At 37.0% G+C, this 18,738-nt stretch overlaps 1 protein-coding gene across 1 annotated transcript in view; it reads left to right on the top strand.

The window, feature by feature from the left end:
* Positions 1-18,738, top strand: part of LOC140161734 (uncharacterized) — a 52,842-nt gene that overhangs the window by 26,408 nt on the left and 7,696 nt on the right. The window contains exons 4-6 of the mRNA XM_072185031.1: positions 1,048-1,308; positions 2,166-2,531; positions 7,003-7,203. Of these exons, the coding sequence (XP_072041132.1) occupies positions 1,048-1,308; positions 2,166-2,531; positions 7,003-7,203 (828 nt within the window). The remainder of the gene's footprint in view (positions 1-1,047; positions 1,309-2,165; positions 2,532-7,002; positions 7,204-18,738) is intronic.

The following is an 18,738-nucleotide window of genomic DNA, read 5'->3' as shown; positions in this document are numbered from 1 at the left end:
CCCGACGTCAGACACAAAATACACTTTTTAATTCGGTCTTCAATTATATTGTGTGTATCATCAGGTCGTAGACTCCTAGAAGTTTGTACTAGTTAACTTAGATCTGCACAGCTTCCTTGACGCCTCGTTCTCGTTTAAATCATCTGCAGTATCAGCACAAGATCTTGAGCTGGTCTAAATTCACATAATGTCCAGGTGACTCAATGTAGATGTGCTTTGAGGCGTCTGATTGTAAAGAATCTGCGTTTGTAAGGGGCTGTGCAATAGTTATGAGCCCTGATGGGAGGGTAAAATTGGGGGGGGGGGGGAGCAATTTTTAGCAAGCCGAAAGGGGGGGGGGGGATTGGCAAGCCAAGAGGATGAGAGCGATTTTTGGCACACATTCACAGGGCGCCTTTTAAATAAAACGAAAAAGCAATATGTACAAATCTGGGATTTAATGTTGCATAAACATCTCAAAAGAAGTAACTAACCCCCTTGAATGATGGTCATTATTCAAAAATAACTATTGTATTACAAATCTGTAAAATGCGCTGGAAGTAGAATTTATTCCGGCGCATTTTGACACTTCATTTGATACGATAGCCAATAAAAAAACAATAAAAGACCGGTCAATTTAATGTAGTGATGTCCAGATTTGAAAGTTGAACATATACAATACAAAAACACTCAGATATCAGTACACAGATTTCCTTCCATTTATACTGAATACAAAATCAATAGAATTTACTGCAACATTCAAATCTTGGGTTACATTAATTTAAATGTAAGCAATTGCTACAAATGAGGTGTCAAAATGTGCAGAAATAAATTCTGCTTTCAACGCATTTTACAGATTTGTAATACAATCGCCTGTTTTTGAATAATGGTCATTATTTAAGGGGGGTTAGTTACTTTCTTTAAGGTGTTTATCTGATAAGGTGAGAATGTAACAATTACTTGTTTGCACCAAACGGTTACATTTAAATGTATGGATTATATGTTGTCAAATTGTAAGGTGATATGTAGGCATTGTACAATATTTATTTACTGCTGTTGACAATTTAGATCCAACTACAGTGACACCAGTGACTACTGCAAAATCAACAACTGCCAAAGAATCACCACATGCTACAGAATTATCCAGTACAATAGAAGTACCTGTTACCACCGAGACATTGAGTACGAAAAAACTATTAAGTAGCACATATCAATCAAGTACTATAGAGACATCGAGTATAGCAAAACTATTGAGTACCACAGATCAGACAGACACCCACGAGGCAACGACTACAGCTGAAGAACGTTCGAGTACCACAGCACAATCAGGTATCCAGATGAACTATGTACAGTATAACGATTAGTAGCGTAGCAGGGGGAGGGTGCAGGGGAGAAGACTACCCCGGACACCTAAAATGGGGGCGGAGAAGCGGAAATGGGGACGAGAAGAAAGAGAGAAAGAAGGGGAAGGAGAGGGAGAAAGAGAAGAGAAAGAGGAGGAGAGGGAGAAAGAAAAGGGGAAGGAGAGGGAAAGAGGGGAAAGGGGAGGGGAAAAGAAAAGGGGGAAGGGAGGAGAAAAATAGGGACGATACTGACGTTTGCCCTGCCCCCCCCCCCCCGACTGACAATGCTGGCTACGCGCATGTATTTTCTTCATCCATTCTTGTCTTTCTATTACCACAACGAAATGCCAAGCGATTCAAATAGAATCTCTTACAAAAGGATGGCCATTAGACACTCTTTCCGAGTTTTGATCAGATCTTTGACATCCATTCTGACACCCATTCTGACAGGTAGTATTCCCATCAGGGTATGCAGGATGTGTTCATAATGGACAAGTAAAGATCAGTATTGACCAGTACTGGTGGGCCTGTCTTGTATGAGTACACCCTACATACCCTTGGGCAATTTGACTCAATCCATGCACAAATTAGCTTAGCTATTAATGGGTTAAAACAAGTGAATGGTTATGATACGGAATGACCAGTGATTTCGGCTTTTTACATTTCTTTCTGCTTCGATCCGATCTAGGCACTGTCCACTTAATGATTAAGAAATTACGAAGTTACGACCCATCGTTAAGTTCTAAACAGACACTAATATGTGTAAATGTAAATGCAACACACTTTAATTCCAGTTTTATTTCGGAATTGAATCATTTTTCCGACCTGTTTACTCTTTTGCAGCTGAATGTGGTGGAAATGAGTACAGATGTGCGGATGGTCAAATGTGTATTGAGGAACATAAACGTTGTGATTCCTACGATGACTGTACAGATGGTAGTGATGAAGTCGACTGCCTTGAATGTGCATCAGGATTATATCATTGTGCCAATGGCAATTGTATTCCTGAACAATTACAGTGTGATTACATGAATGACTGTGGAGACTACAGTGATGAGGTTGAGGGGTGTGCATGTGATAAGCCGAACACGGAATTCAATTGCACTGCTGGTGGATGCGTAAGAAGTACATGGGTTTGTGATGGCATTGTAGATTGCATCGATGGCAGTGATGAAGCAACATATTTATGTGCCGAAACAACTGAAATTAGTATGTACAAGTTTTATTTCTTTATTGGCCATAAAATCAATACTAAATTATGCAGATTTTATAAATGTTAAGAGCAGTAATACTGTTTTGTGGATTTAGGCTTTATAAAAAATGTTTTATAACAGCATCTGTCAAAGAGATTATAACATAACAATTAAAGTTAGAAACTTTACAACAATAACCAAAATGTAAGTTATAACAGACAAAACAACCGACGTTTCTGTAAAAACAACACGTATCACAAGTAACAAGGTCTACCAAATAATGGACTAACTGTAAGTACACGCCGACACCCAAAACAGCCCGCCTAGGTGGGACTAGACTGCTTTGTAGTCCTTATTGCGATGGGTTTTGGCTTACTTATTTCCTCACAGCGTTGCAGAATAAAAATAAAATAATCGTGCTGTCTATGTAATCAGGAAACTACAGAGGCGATAGTGTACATTTAAATTTGTCATTACTACTTCATGTTGATATTCAAACAGCGCTATAAAGTTGTCTTACCAAGGAATGTGTTTGTATTAAAAGAAATAATTGTTTTACAACTTGGATGAACTAGAATTACTTTTATGCAAATCCGAAAATTGCAACAGATATTTTTCATTTCTTTAAGATTTAGCGGTATTGCCAGATTGTACGTACAGTTGGACTACATTAATAGCCTCATTATAGTTTTATTGATACTGGTAAAATACTTGCCTGTATGTGCTTGTTGTTTTGCTATAGCGTATAGAATCTGTTAATGATACTACAGTCAATTAATTTATGTCAACATGAGGCGAGGCTGTCGGATTGCTCAGACCAAGAATGTTTGCTTATTGACCAATTTACCAGGAGAAAAGTCAATAACTGGTTGCCCTTTATCTGCTAACTTGGTTGAACATGGTGTGGTGGTATACAGCTGTACACGTTGAAGTCAATGTTCAATAAATGCCAAATGTTGCTAGCAGTAGAATAGTTAAATAGGCCTACAGCATGCAATGACAATAAAAAAAGTTTATGATGTCGTCATGCGTAGATCTTAAGGTGGTTCTGGGCCATTATTGGCATAACCACAACCGTATTAATCAACCTTCTTTTGATCTTCTTCTGTTATGACTTTCGGAACATCATGTAATGTTTTGATCTTTTGAATTCATAGTATGGCCGTCACATCTCTAATAAGATTGTTTGTTTTGGTTTTTTTTTCATTTCTTCGATAATTTTTTTCATTTCTTCATTCATCGATAAAGAAGAAATGTTTTATCTAGGCCTAGGTGCAATTATTTTCGTTTTAACGAATAACCGCGGAACGACATTGACATGTAAAACAGACGTAGGCCTATCATGTAAACATTAATCATGATGATGGGCGCATAATTATGCGCATTATTATAGCGTATAACATTCAGCGGAAACTAATGAAATGTTCTCAATAAGTGCAAATACTACCCTGTCAGCTTTTAAATAGAAAAATTAATTATGCAAAGTAGAGCAGCTAACTAATTAATTATCTGGAAGTCATTAGGAACACTTTGACCAAGTTTGAAACCAGTATTCTATTAAATAAAAATGTTATTGAATATTAATGAGCACTTTCGAGTCAGTCATATTGGTTCATTGATTATTGATAAAAATAATACAATGCAAAGAAATAATTGTGTGTATTATAAAACCGTCCATACACTGTACAGTCTCATTGCAAGATCATTATGATCGATGCGAATTATAGAAACAGTTCAAACAATAAAATTACTACACCTTTATCTTGACACTTCCTATTTTGCTCGCCCTGTTCCTTTTTAAGGTGGTTCTGGACCCATTTTGGAAGTGCTCTATTTATGTTTTAAACATATTAATTGAGTAGGGCAGAGAACACTGATCCATATGCCTTTTGTTTGAAGCTAATCGGACATACGGTTTTCATAATACATACATTTTAAATGTCTTTGTATTGTATTGTTTTTATCAATAATCAATACAGTTAATGAGCTAATATGACTTGAAAGTGCTCATTAATATAATTTTGTTAATATTTTGCTAAAATCAATGCATAAATGTTCATAACATTTTATTTAACAGAATATTGGTTTCAAACTTGGTCAAAGTGTTCCTAATGACTTCCAGATAATTTATGCATAATTAATGAGCTAGCCGCCCTAATTTGCATAATTAATTAGCATTTATGCAAATTAGCTCATTAATTATGCAAATATGCAAATGAGGGGGCGGCTTCACTATATAATACATTAGAACATATTAGAAACACTTTGACCAAGTTTCAGGGCAAAAGTATGCAAAATAAAAGTACCATGAACATTTATGCATTGATTTTAGCAAAATATTGGCAAAAATTACATATTAATGAGCCTTTACAGTCCTTTTAGCTCATTAACTATATTGATTATTGATAAAAACAATAAGATACAAAGAAAATATAATTTGATGTAGTATAGAAACCGTATGTCCGATTTGCTTCAAACAAAAGGCATATTGATCAGTGTACTTTACCCTACTCAATTAATCTGTTTAAAACATGCTCAAAGCATTTCCTTATTTCTAGAAAATGCATCCAATACCACCTTAAAGGAATTTTTATTTAAACAAGTCATACAATTCCATGCATAAAACACAACACAACACATCCACATCCAGTGACTGCCATGCCCAGAGAAAAAAAGGACTGCTCTAGTTGAATATAACCTGTGTGACCCACTATATCTTAACACATAGACTCAACCTCTTTCATCTCCAATCTGAGATGAATGTTAATGAAGTAAAAAATCAATGTGGGTGGTAATCTCAACCAATAACAGATAAGACATACATGTTTATGCATGTCCCTATTAACCCAACCCACTACCCACGTGGTCCAGATGGGTAGCTCTATATCTGGGTCAGGTAACACAAACCACAGGATCTGTGCATAAACAACCAAGGTTGCATTCTTAATGAGATAGCATCATACCCAGTATTAGAGTTCATAGTTCATTGTATATTCTAAATACAGTAGACCATTTTTCTCATGGATAGATTGCTGTTGGATCAGAACAGGATTGGTGGATTTTCCATGGTGGGATTTAAAGGATGATAAATTTAAATGGTCAACTACAGTAGATTATAAGGTGGGACATTCAGGACGTACAAATGACTTCACGTGTTGGCTCCGCCTCCCATACCATACAGCAGGGGGCCAGAAATACTTAAAAGGTGGTCCGATTTTACACAAATACAATAAGGCAGGATAACTGACAATGAAATAATTAACGATAACATTCATTACCCAGAGCAGCAGAAGTTTAAACTTTTGGATTGATCCATATAGACTCAAGAGCCAGTGTGTGAAAGTAATTAGTGCCATTGGGTCTGCCAATGGCTACTACAGGGTGTCCCCAAAAAAAGAGGCCCCTCATTGCGCCCTTTTTTTCTCCTATTTCTGAAAAGTTGATTAAATATATTTTGGTATGTAAAAAACCTTTAATCGTTAGCTTTAATAAACCAAAACAATTATTTCAATCGGGTCACAACTTTTGAAGATATGCCCTTTTGAATAAAAGTACCCGTTTTTCACTCTGTCCACGGATAGCAAACAGAGTGGATGGGATGGCTCATGCTGTGGAGTGGCCTGCACGATCACCAGACCTCACACCACTTGATTTTTTCCTTTGTGGCAAAATCCAAGATCTTCGCAAACGTATTACTGAATGCATTCGCAAGTATCCGGCGCACAAGGATGGTACGCAACGCAATTGATGCAATGAGGACCAGGGCTGAAACCTGTATTCGCCAAGGAGGCAACCAGGTAGAGGGCAGAGCAGCACAGTAAACTCACTTCAGAAGAACCAAAGACAAACCAAACAGCCTTTTAGGGCTACCTTTTATCCTAAAAAGAGAAATGACTTATATTGTAAATGAAAAAAAAGAAAGCAAGAAACAACAAATTAAGAAAGTAAGAAACATAATAAAACAAAAAGGCATAAATAACCAAGAAAAAATAAGTAATCGCAAGTAAAGCAAAAGAAGTCCCATTCGGCATCCATTTTACCCACCAATTAATGACACTATAAACAAAATCCATTGCCCATAAACCCACCGGTAAAGCCCATTCCATAAATAAAGTTATTTTATAAAGTTATCATTGAGGAATGTTTGATATTCATGCATGGTATGTGTACTCCTTTCAATCTTTGAAGTAGCCAAACCTTCTCCGTGGACAGAGTGAAAAACGGGTACATTTCTTTAAAAGAGCATATCTTCAAAAGTTGTGAGCCGATCGATATAATTGTTTTGGTTTATTAAAGCTACTAACTTAAGGTTTTTTTACATACCAAAATATATTTGATCAACTTTTCAGAAATAGGAGAAAAAGAGGGCGCAATGAGGGGCCTCTTTTTATTGGGACACCCTGTATTATCAATTAAAGGTAATTTACATCAATTATATGTTGCCTAACTGGGAGGATGTTTTTTAATTGCCCACGTTTTCACTTCAGGTCCGACCATAACGACACAAGTGGATACTACAAAATCAACAACTAGAACACAATCACCGGATGCCACACGATTATCGAGTACAATAGAAGTACATGTTTCCACCGAAACATTAAGTACGGCAAAACTCTTGAGTACCACAGAAGCACGTACAATAGATACATCGAATACAGCGAAAATGTTGAGTACCACAACACAATTAGGTACAGAGACTTGGTCCGTATGCACAAAAGAGTTAGACCGGGTCTAAGGTTAGACCTGGTCTAAGTGGAATTTAGTTCCATCAGGAATGGTCCTTTACTCTTATTTCCTTCCTAGAGTAGCTAACAAATTCTAAAGATTTCAATGCAAAGTTCAAAAATAATACAAAATAACTTAAGCAAATGTAAAGGAAAATGTCCTTTTTCCTGGGACTAAATTCCACTTAGACCAGGTCTAACTTTAGACCCGGTCTAACTCTTTTGTGCACACGGCCCTTAGAGTACTGTTGCTTTAAGTACAATAGCTTTCAGTACTACTGACTTTGCGAAACTCGGACGTAATCTTGCGACAGTCATATGGGACATGATCAAGGGGAATGAATCAGATGTCCCTAATATTGTTTTTAAGATATTGGCAAAAACAGTGTTCAAACTCTTTTGTTTTATATTGTTTTCAGCCATCAATAAATTGCTAACCAGATGTCCGATTTTGTTGGGGTTTACATCAAAATGTAGCATTGGTAAACTGCCAGAAAATTATGTAAATAACTTCTAATTGAAAACCGCTAACATGCGACCCATTCCCCTTGATACATAAATAGACTATTAATTTTATGTTAATACGTACATCGCGTGATATGTCAATTACATAGGACATAAACTGTCGATCGCGAACCGGGACCAGGTGTCCTTTACTGACACTAGATTACTATACTGTTTAGCATGTAATCTTATTTAATCTCACATTTTATCTGGTTATTTATTACCGAATTGAGATGTCATACAATTAAAACCCATTATCTGTCTAAAATAATGCTAGTTGTTAATAAGAAATCCCCCAAAAGATGAAAATTGTGTAAATTTCTTATATATAAAAAATGAAGGTAGTCCAAAGTAACACATATTGATTTACTCTTTTCTAGTTGAGTGTGCTGAATATGAGTACAGATGTGCGGATGGCCTAACGTGTATCGAGGAACATTTACGGTGTGATTTCTTCGATGACTGTCCTGATGGTAGTGATGAAGCCGACTGCTCTGAATGTGCTGAAGGATTGTATAAATGTCCTAATGGCAATTGCATTCCCGAAGAATATCGATGCAATTACTATAACGACTGTGAAGACAACAGTGATGAGATTGACGGGTGTGCATGTGATAATCCAAACACAGAATTCAATTGTACTCTTGGTGGATGTGTTATGAGTATATGGGTCTGTGATGGCATGGTAGATTGTATTGACGGCAGTGATGAAGCAACAGATTTGTGTTCCAAAACAACTGAAATTAGTATGTATAAGTTTGGTTTCATTATTGGTCATAAAATCAATATTAAATGGGAAAGACCACGATTATTTATCCCGATAATGAAATAGACTAACAGATAGAATGAACGATTTGCATGATTGTGCATGTTACATGTTAAATACCTATTAATCCATACTTTTTTGGTAAATTGTGTTGCAAACAATTGTTTAGAGGTTAATAACTGCGCATCGGTTATTTGGAGGGCATTGTGAAAAATCTAAACATTTTGCCTTTGGAACCGCCCCGAGGGATATTCCGAGGTCCAAAGCAAAATGTTTAGATTTTTCACAATGCCCGACAAATTACCGATGCAAAGTTATTAACCTCATTCATAACCGTCACTGTAATCTCTTCACCTTAACAAAAATTTTGCTCAAAAGTTTATAAAACTAGATGATTTTTATATCTTCCCTTTCCAAAAATCGATCAGGCTAAAACAGGACGACCAATAACAAAAGCGCGTATCACAATCTGTCCAAATATGGAAGCGCGCAATCCAAATACGGCAGCCAGCGCGCGCGCAGTTTGTTCGACGCACAACAACACGCAAACGCCGGTCAATTGTGTGCGACATTGGAACAATTACGCATTTTGCGGTCAATTGTGAGATATTAATGACCTCGATTTGCGTTCGCGTTTTCACAAATAACTAAATGTAATTGGATCGCACGCATCGCGTTTATTAATGAGGTTATGAATAAATAATAGTAACCTGTAAAGAGATAAGAACAATAGTTAAAATCAACATGCCTCAATTACCTGTAGTCTAACTGGAAGGTCATGTTTTCACTTCAGGTCCTACTTCAGTATCCGCTTCTATCGAGACATCGAGTACGGCAACAATGTTGAGTACCGTAGCACAATCAGGTACCGTATTGACATCTAGTATCGTAGAACTGTATAATACGAGTAGTATGGATATGTGATCCTCAGAGATCTGTCAGTCCCGGACTATACTAACACCACACATGTAATTTTTTAGCCTTTTATACCGTTTTTACCTTTAGAATAACTACCTTCTAAAGTTTGTTCGGCTTATAATAGGCGCTCGTCAATAACAGTGGAGATTTCTTTATGACATTGGGGGTGGAGGAGGGGTGGGATGGGGTTGGAAAAAAATCTTGAAGTGTAGTAAATCCGACACCTTTTGGCGGCAGAATAAGTTTATGGTACAAATGCGCGCGAAAAGTTTGCTATTTTAAAGCTAAACTGATGAAATATGGTGCAAAATGGAATAATGCGTGCGAATAGCGTGAAAATTTGACCTTTTGGGGCTAAAATTGGCAAATTTGAGGTTAATTTGGTCAGAAACCCATATTCAGGCGTCAACATTGGGGGTGGGGGATGATTGTATGGGCCTTTCCCCCCCTGGCAACCCCCCCCCCCCCGGATCTACGCCTATGGTCAATAAAGACACTTAAACCCAGAGTTCTTAAATAAAATTGAAAGCAGTTGATTGTAACACATATTGATTTACTCTTTTCTAGTTGAGTGTGCTGAATATGAGTACAGATGTGCGGATGGCCTAACGTGTATCGAGGAACATTTACGTTGTGATTTCTTCGATGACTGTCCTGATGGTAGTGATGAAGCCGACTGTTCTGAATGTGCTGAAGGATTGTATAAATGTCCTAATGGCAATTGTATTCCCGACGAATATCGATGCAATTACTATAACGACTGTGAAGATAACAGTGATGAGGTTGACGGGTGTGCATGTGATAATCCAAACACAGAATTCAATTGTACTCTTGGTGGATGTGTTATGAGTACGTGGGTCTGTGATGGCATGGTAGATTGTATTGATGGCAGTGATGAAGCAACAGATTTGTGTACCGAACCAACTAAAATTAGTATGTACAAGCTCATAATTGGTCATAAATTCAATAACAAATGTGAAAGACTGTATTTTGTATCTGCTTTTAAAATGTAACGAATTAAAGTCAACAGAAAATTCAGCTTCATGCACCCGAACATAATGTGCATTCCTTTTTCTAAGCATGAACGTTGTCCTTGGAAAACGTGTTGGAATTCTTGAAGGAGTACTAATGAAGTCTTGACTACACGAATTTCTGACCAAGGGAAATGTATTTGATATACTGTACATACCAATCATTCGGCTTGTTTTTATGAATTTGTAAAAAAAAACCCAACAAATCCTTGCGCAGTTTAATCTCACTTATCCCGATAACAAAATAGAATCAGCAAGCAGAATTGTGCACCATTGGACATAATACCAACTACTACATTATTATTCAAATGGTATTCGCTTTTTAGCGGTCATTTTGTTTAACTGTTTTGAATTACGCATGAAAATATCATTGGTTGGCATTACCATGGGAATGAACGAATTGCAGGATTGTGCATGTTAACGGTTAATTACCTAATCCATACTTTTTTTGTAAATTGGTTTTGCAAACAATTGAATATATGAATACAAAAGCCACCCAAGTCCATGGGAAGTGATTTTGAGAGAAAAACCTGTGTATCATTTTAATTCCTTCATTTAGATTTACCTGGTCAATATGGTAAGTTTTACGTGCAAATGAGTGGATTAACCTGTATTAGGTATGACGATTAGCATTTCAGGGACTTCGTGGGGTTCATTTTAAATTTTGGACTTGGGTGGTTGTTTGAATCATATACAAAGACAACAATGTTAGAATGAGATTGCCACTAGTAAGATAATACAAAATAAAGCACACAGGTATGTATAATGTTGATAAGCATTCTGCCATGCAATATAAACCACACACTTTCCTTTATTAAACCCATTTTTTTTCTTCAAAAGTCACTCTCTAGCAATGAATGTGTTACAAGTGGACTTTTATACATACTGGATTTCAATCAATGTGTTACAAGACTCAAATCATGGAATTGGGTGATTCTTTCAATAGACACAGAGGATGAATTTGAGTTGTTCTTTCATACATATGACAGGCCTATGTATACCAACAATTTCCCATGCTTAACTCAATTTGGCCAAAGTATGGACTTGGGTGGCTTTTGTATTCATATATTCAATTGTTAAATATTAGCAACTTGTAAAGAGATAAGAACAATAGTTAAAAATAATATGCATCAATTACCTGTAGCCTAAATGGAAGGTCACGTTTTTACTTCAGGTCCTACTTCAGTATCCGCTTCCATCGAGACATCGAGTACGGCAAAACTGTTGATTACCACAGCACAATCAGGTACAGTATTGACATCCAGTATCGGGTAACTGTATAATACGGATACAAACATCTAAAAAAAAGTAACTAACCTCTCTTAAATAATGGCGATTATTCAAAAAGGGGCTATTGTATTACAAATCTGTAAAATGCGTTGGAATTCAATACTATTTGCTACATTGATGCACTGATTCTCAAGAAAAATGAATCGATTTTTTTTTTCTAAACACGTGTTTAAAATCATGTTCTCGCATGTAAACACTGTCATATTTGATGGTATGTCTGTTTTTGGGATGTATATAGTAACCCCCTTGCGATGGGTCCCAGGTTGCTCATCATTTTGCTTCTAGTCCAACTCGTTAGCAGTTGTGTTGGATATGTGTTACTCATCATGCTCATTACTTATTCCATGTTGTAAAATAGTTGATTTAATACAAACACAGTCAAGTAGGTCTCCATTCTTTTCCTTTGCTCTGGTATTACCATTTTCTATGCTAATACAGAAGAAATGACAAAAGAATTACTTGCTACAACGCTTCGCTTACCTGCTTTATATTTGGAAAACCCTATGTGCGATATTCAAATGATTGCATGATTAGAATCTGAATTGGCCACATTAACACACGCGTCTGTTAAATATCTGTTAAGAGGGGCATTAATGAATTTAAGGCCACATTCTTATTTACGATGTTTATTGTGTACAGGGTCTTGTCAGAGCGGTTTCTTTATGTGCGACGATGGTTCTTGTATATATGAATATTGGAAATGTGACGGCGGGTTTGATTGCCAAGATGGCAGTGACGAAGCTGCAGCTTCATGTGACGTCACAAGTAGAAGCATGGTCACTGATATACCATTTACAGAAGGCAGAACTGACGTACCAGGTATTTCTTGCACTTTGAATGAGTTTGCGAATTTGCTTGTCTATTGCTATTTGATACTAATGCTAATGCTGGTTTCATACGTTCCTGCCGCTTTGCCGCTCTGAAGATAATTTTGCTTTACTGCGCAGTCGCAGCGCTAGCGGTGATATATCGATCACTCCACCGCCTTGCCGCGGCAGCAGCACCGATGGGAGTTGAATTCAAGTCAACTCGGAGCGGTGCCACTCTGACGTATGAGAACAAAATACGATTTTGGAGCGGTGCTGAGCGGCAAGAGTGGCTTCCAGAGGCATGCCTCCGCCGCTCAGCGGTGTACCGCTCCGCTTGCAGATAAGTGCAAACGGCATGATGAAGCATCACGCCGCTCGGCGGCAAGCGGCAGAGAGTATGAAACCAGCATAAAGCCGGTTGTCTTCCCCAAATTACTTTTATCTTAATTTATTACCCAATGGAGATATCATACAGTTATTAAAACACACTCTCTAACCAAAAATATGCTGGTTATTAATAAGAAAGCCCAAAATGATACAAATCGTGTTATTTTCTCACAGAAATGAATGTAACACATATTGATTTACTCTTTTCTAGTTGAGTGTGCTGAATATGAGTACAAATGTGCGGATGGCCTAACGTGTATCGAGGAACATTTACGTTGTGATTCATTCGATGACTGTTTAGATGGTAGTGATGAAGTCGACTGCCTTGAATGTGCTGAAGGATTGTATAAATGTCCTAATGGCAGATGTATTCTCGAAGAATATCGATGTAATTATTATAGCGACTGTGAAGACAACAGTGATGAGATTGATGGGTGTGCATGTGATAATCCAAACACGGAATTCAATTGTACTGCTGGTGGATGTGTAATGAGTACATGGGTCTGTGATGGCACGGAAGATTGCATTGATGGCAGTGATGAAACAACAGATTTGTGTACCGAAACAACTGAAATTAGTATGTACAAGTTTAGTTTCATTATTGGTCATGAAATCAATGTTAAATGGGAAAGACTGTATTATGCTTCTTAAAAAATATAACGAATTAAAGTAAACAGAAATGTCAGTGTCATCCACCAGACACATAATTAAATGGGCAGAGGGTGGCCTAATTGTTAGGGTACTTGCATTTAGTGCATGAGGTCCCGTGTTCAATTCCCTGCGGTGGAGATAGACAACCTCTGTAGATTAAATCCAGACTTCCGCTACCCCATCGTATATTTACAATTGGGTAAATGAATCATAAAAGTGCTCCGCCCTTCAGAAGGGACGTTAGGCCGTCGGTCCTGTGTACAGAGAGCCATACCTGTTCATGTATCTCGCAGCCAATCTCTAAAAGAGGAGGGTGTTAACCCCTGACTGTTCCCAATCCATCCCAGTGTTCAAATGGACAATAATGCAAATAGAGGCATGAACGTTGTCCTTGGAGAACATGTTGGAATTCTTGGAATACTCAATGAAGCTTAACACCACGAATTTCTGACCAAGGGAAAATCTATTCGATATACTGTCCGGATCAATCATTCGGCTCGTTTCGGAAACAAATCAGCAGTCTTTTATTAAATTTCAAAATAATTAACGAAGTCCGTGTGCAGTTTGATATTATTTATCCCGATAATGAAATAGACTAACAGATAGAATGGACGATTTGAATGAGTGTGCATGTTACATGTTAAATACCTATTAATCCATAGTTTTTTGGTAAATTGGTGTTGCAAACAATTGTTAAATAATAGTAACCTGTAAAGAGATAAGAACAATGGTTAAAATCAATATGCACCAATTACCTGTAGTCTAACTGGAAGGTCATGTTTTCACTTCAGGTCCTACTTCAGTATCCGCTTCCATCGAGACATCGAGTACGGCAAGCATGTTGAGTACAACAGCACAATCAGGTACCGTATTGACATCTAGTATCGTATAACTGTATAATACGAGTAGTACGGATATATTAATGGGATCCTCAGAGATCTGTTAGTCCCAAACTACACAAACCACACACATGTAATTGTTGGCCTTTTTATATACCATTGTTACCTTTAGATTAACTACATTCTAAAGTTTGTTCGGCTTATAATAGGCGAAACTTATTCAGTTTTCCTTCTGCGCTTCTAGTTGAGTGTGCTGAATATGAGTACAGATGTGCGGATGGCCTAACGTGTATCGAGGAACATTTACGGTGTGATTTCTTCGATGACTGTCCTGATGGTAGTGATGAAGCCGACTGCTCTGAATGTGCTGAAGGATTGTACAAATGTTCTAATGGCAATTGTATTCCCGAAGAATATCGATGCAATTACTATAACGACTGTGAAGATAACAGTGATGAGGTTGACGGGTGTGCATGTGATAATCCAAACACAGAATTCAATTGTACTGTTGGTGGATGCGTATTGAGTACATGGGTTTGTGATGGCATGGTAGATTGCATTGATGGCAGCGATGAAGCAATAGATTTGTGTGCCGAAACAACTAAAATTAGTATGTACAAGTTTTGTTTCATAATTGGTCATAAATTCAATATTAAATGGGAAAGACTGTATTTTTTATCTTCTTATAAATGTATCGAATTAAAGTCAACAGCAAATTCAGCTTCATGCACCCGAAACATAATGTACATTCCTTTATCTAAGTATGAACGTTGTCCTTGGAAAATGTGTTGGAATGCTTGGCGGAGTACTTAATGAAAACTTGACTACACGAATTTCTGATCAAGGGGAAATCTATTTGATATACTGTACACATCAATCATTCGGTTTGTTTTCTCTTCATAATATCAGCATTCTTTTATGAATTTGTAAAACATACTGCAGTTACTGTCCGTTTTCCTATACACAATACACAGTGCTCTCACCATTGACGCGCGACCTTTACAAATAGTGTATGTTAGAAGTATGTTGCATTTGCCTAGTTAACATCACTGTGTGAAAAATAACCGGCCAATATTTAAACTATTCTCCAAACTTCTAGCAAATATATTTCTCTAACATGACCTAAAATTACAGCTAGGTTAGATGTTCAGAAATAGTCGCACTTTCGTAGAATATGAGTGCGGGCAAAGCATAGCTAGCTCATAGCTAGCCAACTCCCCGTGTTAATTGAATGGAGATTTGACCGAAAATATTGAGCTATATTGGTAACGGACCGCTCCGTTCTGAAGGATGCCACAAAAAAACGGTACAAGCTACATTTAAACTATTCTATGAAATTCTAGAAAATATAGTTTTGTCCTAAATTTTTAGCTAATTTAGGTGTTTGGAAATAGTCGCACTTTTGTGTTTTAGGAAGGATATGTAAACGACAGATAACACCAAAAATATGAAGAAATTATTTCCAAACCGTGTTAAGTCAACAATCATTATGTTGCTCATTTTCAAGAATGCTGGTTAACAAAAAGCAGGCCATTGTCTCATTTCGTGAACAAAGGTCCACATACCATTGTTTCCTTGCGTTTCCTTTATAATCAGTTACCCAACTGAAGCTGTATTATAGCACCTCATAGCGATACCGCACATATAAAACAGACACATGTGCACAACCAGAGAAGATCCGATTTAATCAGTTGAGCTGTTTCAATGAGTGTTATCTTGGTTTAATAGCTTTTAATGGGGTTTAAGTCCTGCAAAGGTCGAGATGAATTCTACTGTAGACATGACTGCATCATGACAACAACAACAAATCCTTGCGCAGTTTAATCTTACTTATCCCGATAACAAAATAGAACCAGCAAGTAGAATTTCGCCACCATTGGACATAATACCAACTACTACATTAATATTAAAATGATATTCGCTTTTTAGCGGTCATTTTGTTTAACTGTTTTGAATTACGCTTGGGAATATCATTGTTTCGCATTACCATTGGAATGAACGAAATGCATGATTGTGCATGTTAGATATGAAATACCTATTAATCCATACTTTTTTGGTAATTGGTGTTGCGAACAATTATTGTTAAATAATAGCAACTTGTAAAGAGATAAGAATAATAGTTAAAAGTAGTATGCACCAATTACCTGTAGTCTAACTTGAAGGTCACGTTTTCACTTCAGGTCCTACTTCAGTATCCACTTCCATCGAGACATCGAGTACGGCAACACTGTTGAGTACCACAGTACAATCAGGTACCGTATTGACATCTAGTATCGCATAACTGTATAATACGAGTAGTACGGATATATTAATGTGATTCTCAGAGATCTGTCAGTCCCAAGCTACACTAACCCCAGAAATGTCTTTTCTGGCCTTTTTATATGCCATTTTTACCTTTAGATTAACTACATTCTAAAGTTTGTTCGGCTTATAATAGGCAAAACTTTATTCGGTTTTTCTTTTGCGCTCGTCATTAAAGTTCCACCGTTCTTGCGCGTAAATTCACATTGGCGTGCCCATAGTCACGCATTGTGCAACGCGTAACTATCATTAGTGCTGCGCCCAACCGCGTGCTTGCCATAATATCAATACACGATGTTACGAGTCTCATTTTTGCGCCTATTATAAGCCGAACAAACTTTACAATAAAGAAGTTCGAAGCTGCTTAAGGTTAGCAGCTATTTTTAACTGTTTTGGTAGTTCACAGTATCTTGCGAATGGTATGAGCTTTGGCAAAAATTGCATTGATCATTTCATAGCGAGTGTGTACAAGAATTCAAGTATCACATACTTGTGAAGGTCATGTGATTCTTGAGTTATGTTGTAAAGAGGGCTCAAACTCATCAACAACAATAAATCAAGCAAGTTTTCAAACTATATGATTCGTAGAATTGCAAAATATCAAAGTGTTATTTTTCAATAATATATTGATTTAGAAAATGAAAATCTAATTTTTTGGTTGCTTTGACCAACAATACCTAGTCTACCCTTAATTCTTAGCATTACGGCATAATGAATCTCATGTGAATCTAAAACTATTTGCTACATTGATGCACTGATTCTCAAGAAAAATAAATCGATTTTTTCCAAACACGTGTTTTAAAAGCCTGTTCTTGCATGTAAACACTGTTATATTTGATGGGATGTCTGTTTTTGGGATGTATAGTATCACACTGCGAGGGGCCCCAGGTTGCTCATCATTTTGCATCCAGTTCAACTCTTTAGCAGTTGTGTTGGATATGGGTTACTTATCATGCTCATTGTTTATTACATCTTGGAAAATAGTTGATTTAATACCAACGTGCAGTCAAGTAGGTCTCCATTCCTTTCCTATGCTCTGGTATTGCCATTTTTGATGTTAAAAACTGAAGAAATGACAAACGAATTACTTAGGCAACATAATATTATTATTATTTTGAAGCTAAACTGGTGGCATATGGTGTAAAAGTAGAACAAATGCGCGAAAATTTGCACTTTTGTGGCTAAAATGGGCAAATATGACGTTAATTTGGTCAGAAACCCATTATCAGGCGAAAACATTTGTGGGATGATTGTATGGACTATCCCCCTGGAAAAATATTGAGGGGAGGGGGATAAATCCCCCAACCCCCGGGATCTACGCCCAGGAATATTTGAAAAACCCTATGTGTGATATTCAAATGATTGCATGATTAGAATCTGAATTGGCCACATTAACACACGCGTCTGTTAAATATCTGTTAAGAGTGGCATTAATGATCAAATTTAAGGCCACATTCTTATTTACGATGTTTATTGTGTACAGGGTCTTGTCAGACCGGGTTCTTCATGTGCGACGATGGTTCTTGTATATATGAATATTGGAAATGTGACGGCGGTTATGATTGTCAAGATGGCAGTGACGAAGCTGCAGCTTCATGTGACGTCACAAGTAAAAGCATGGTCACTGATATACCATCTACAGAAGGCAGAACTGACGTGCCAGGTATTGACGTAAAAAACTTCTAATTGAAAACCGCTAACATGCGACCCATTCCCTTTGATCATTATGTCGTACATAAATATACTACGGTATTAATTTTATTTTAATACACTGTTGATCGCGAACCGGGCCCAGGTGTCCTTTACTGACACTAGATTACCTGTTGAGTATTTCTTATCATGTTATCTTATTTAATCTCACATTTTAGCTGGTTATTTATTACCAGATTGAGATTAAAACACATTATCTTACTAAAATTATGCTAGTTGTTAATAAGAAATCCCCAAAAGATGAAAATTGTGTCAATTTCTAAATGGAGGTAGTCCAAAGTAACACATATTGA

The sequence above is a fragment of the Amphiura filiformis genome, chromosome 10 (genome assembly GCF_039555335.1).
Source record: "Amphiura filiformis chromosome 10, Afil_fr2py, whole genome shotgun sequence".
Taxonomy (NCBI): domain Eukaryota; kingdom Metazoa; phylum Echinodermata; class Ophiuroidea; order Amphilepidida; family Amphiuridae; genus Amphiura; species Amphiura filiformis.
This window is presented reverse-complemented; position numbering and strand designations above follow the sequence as displayed.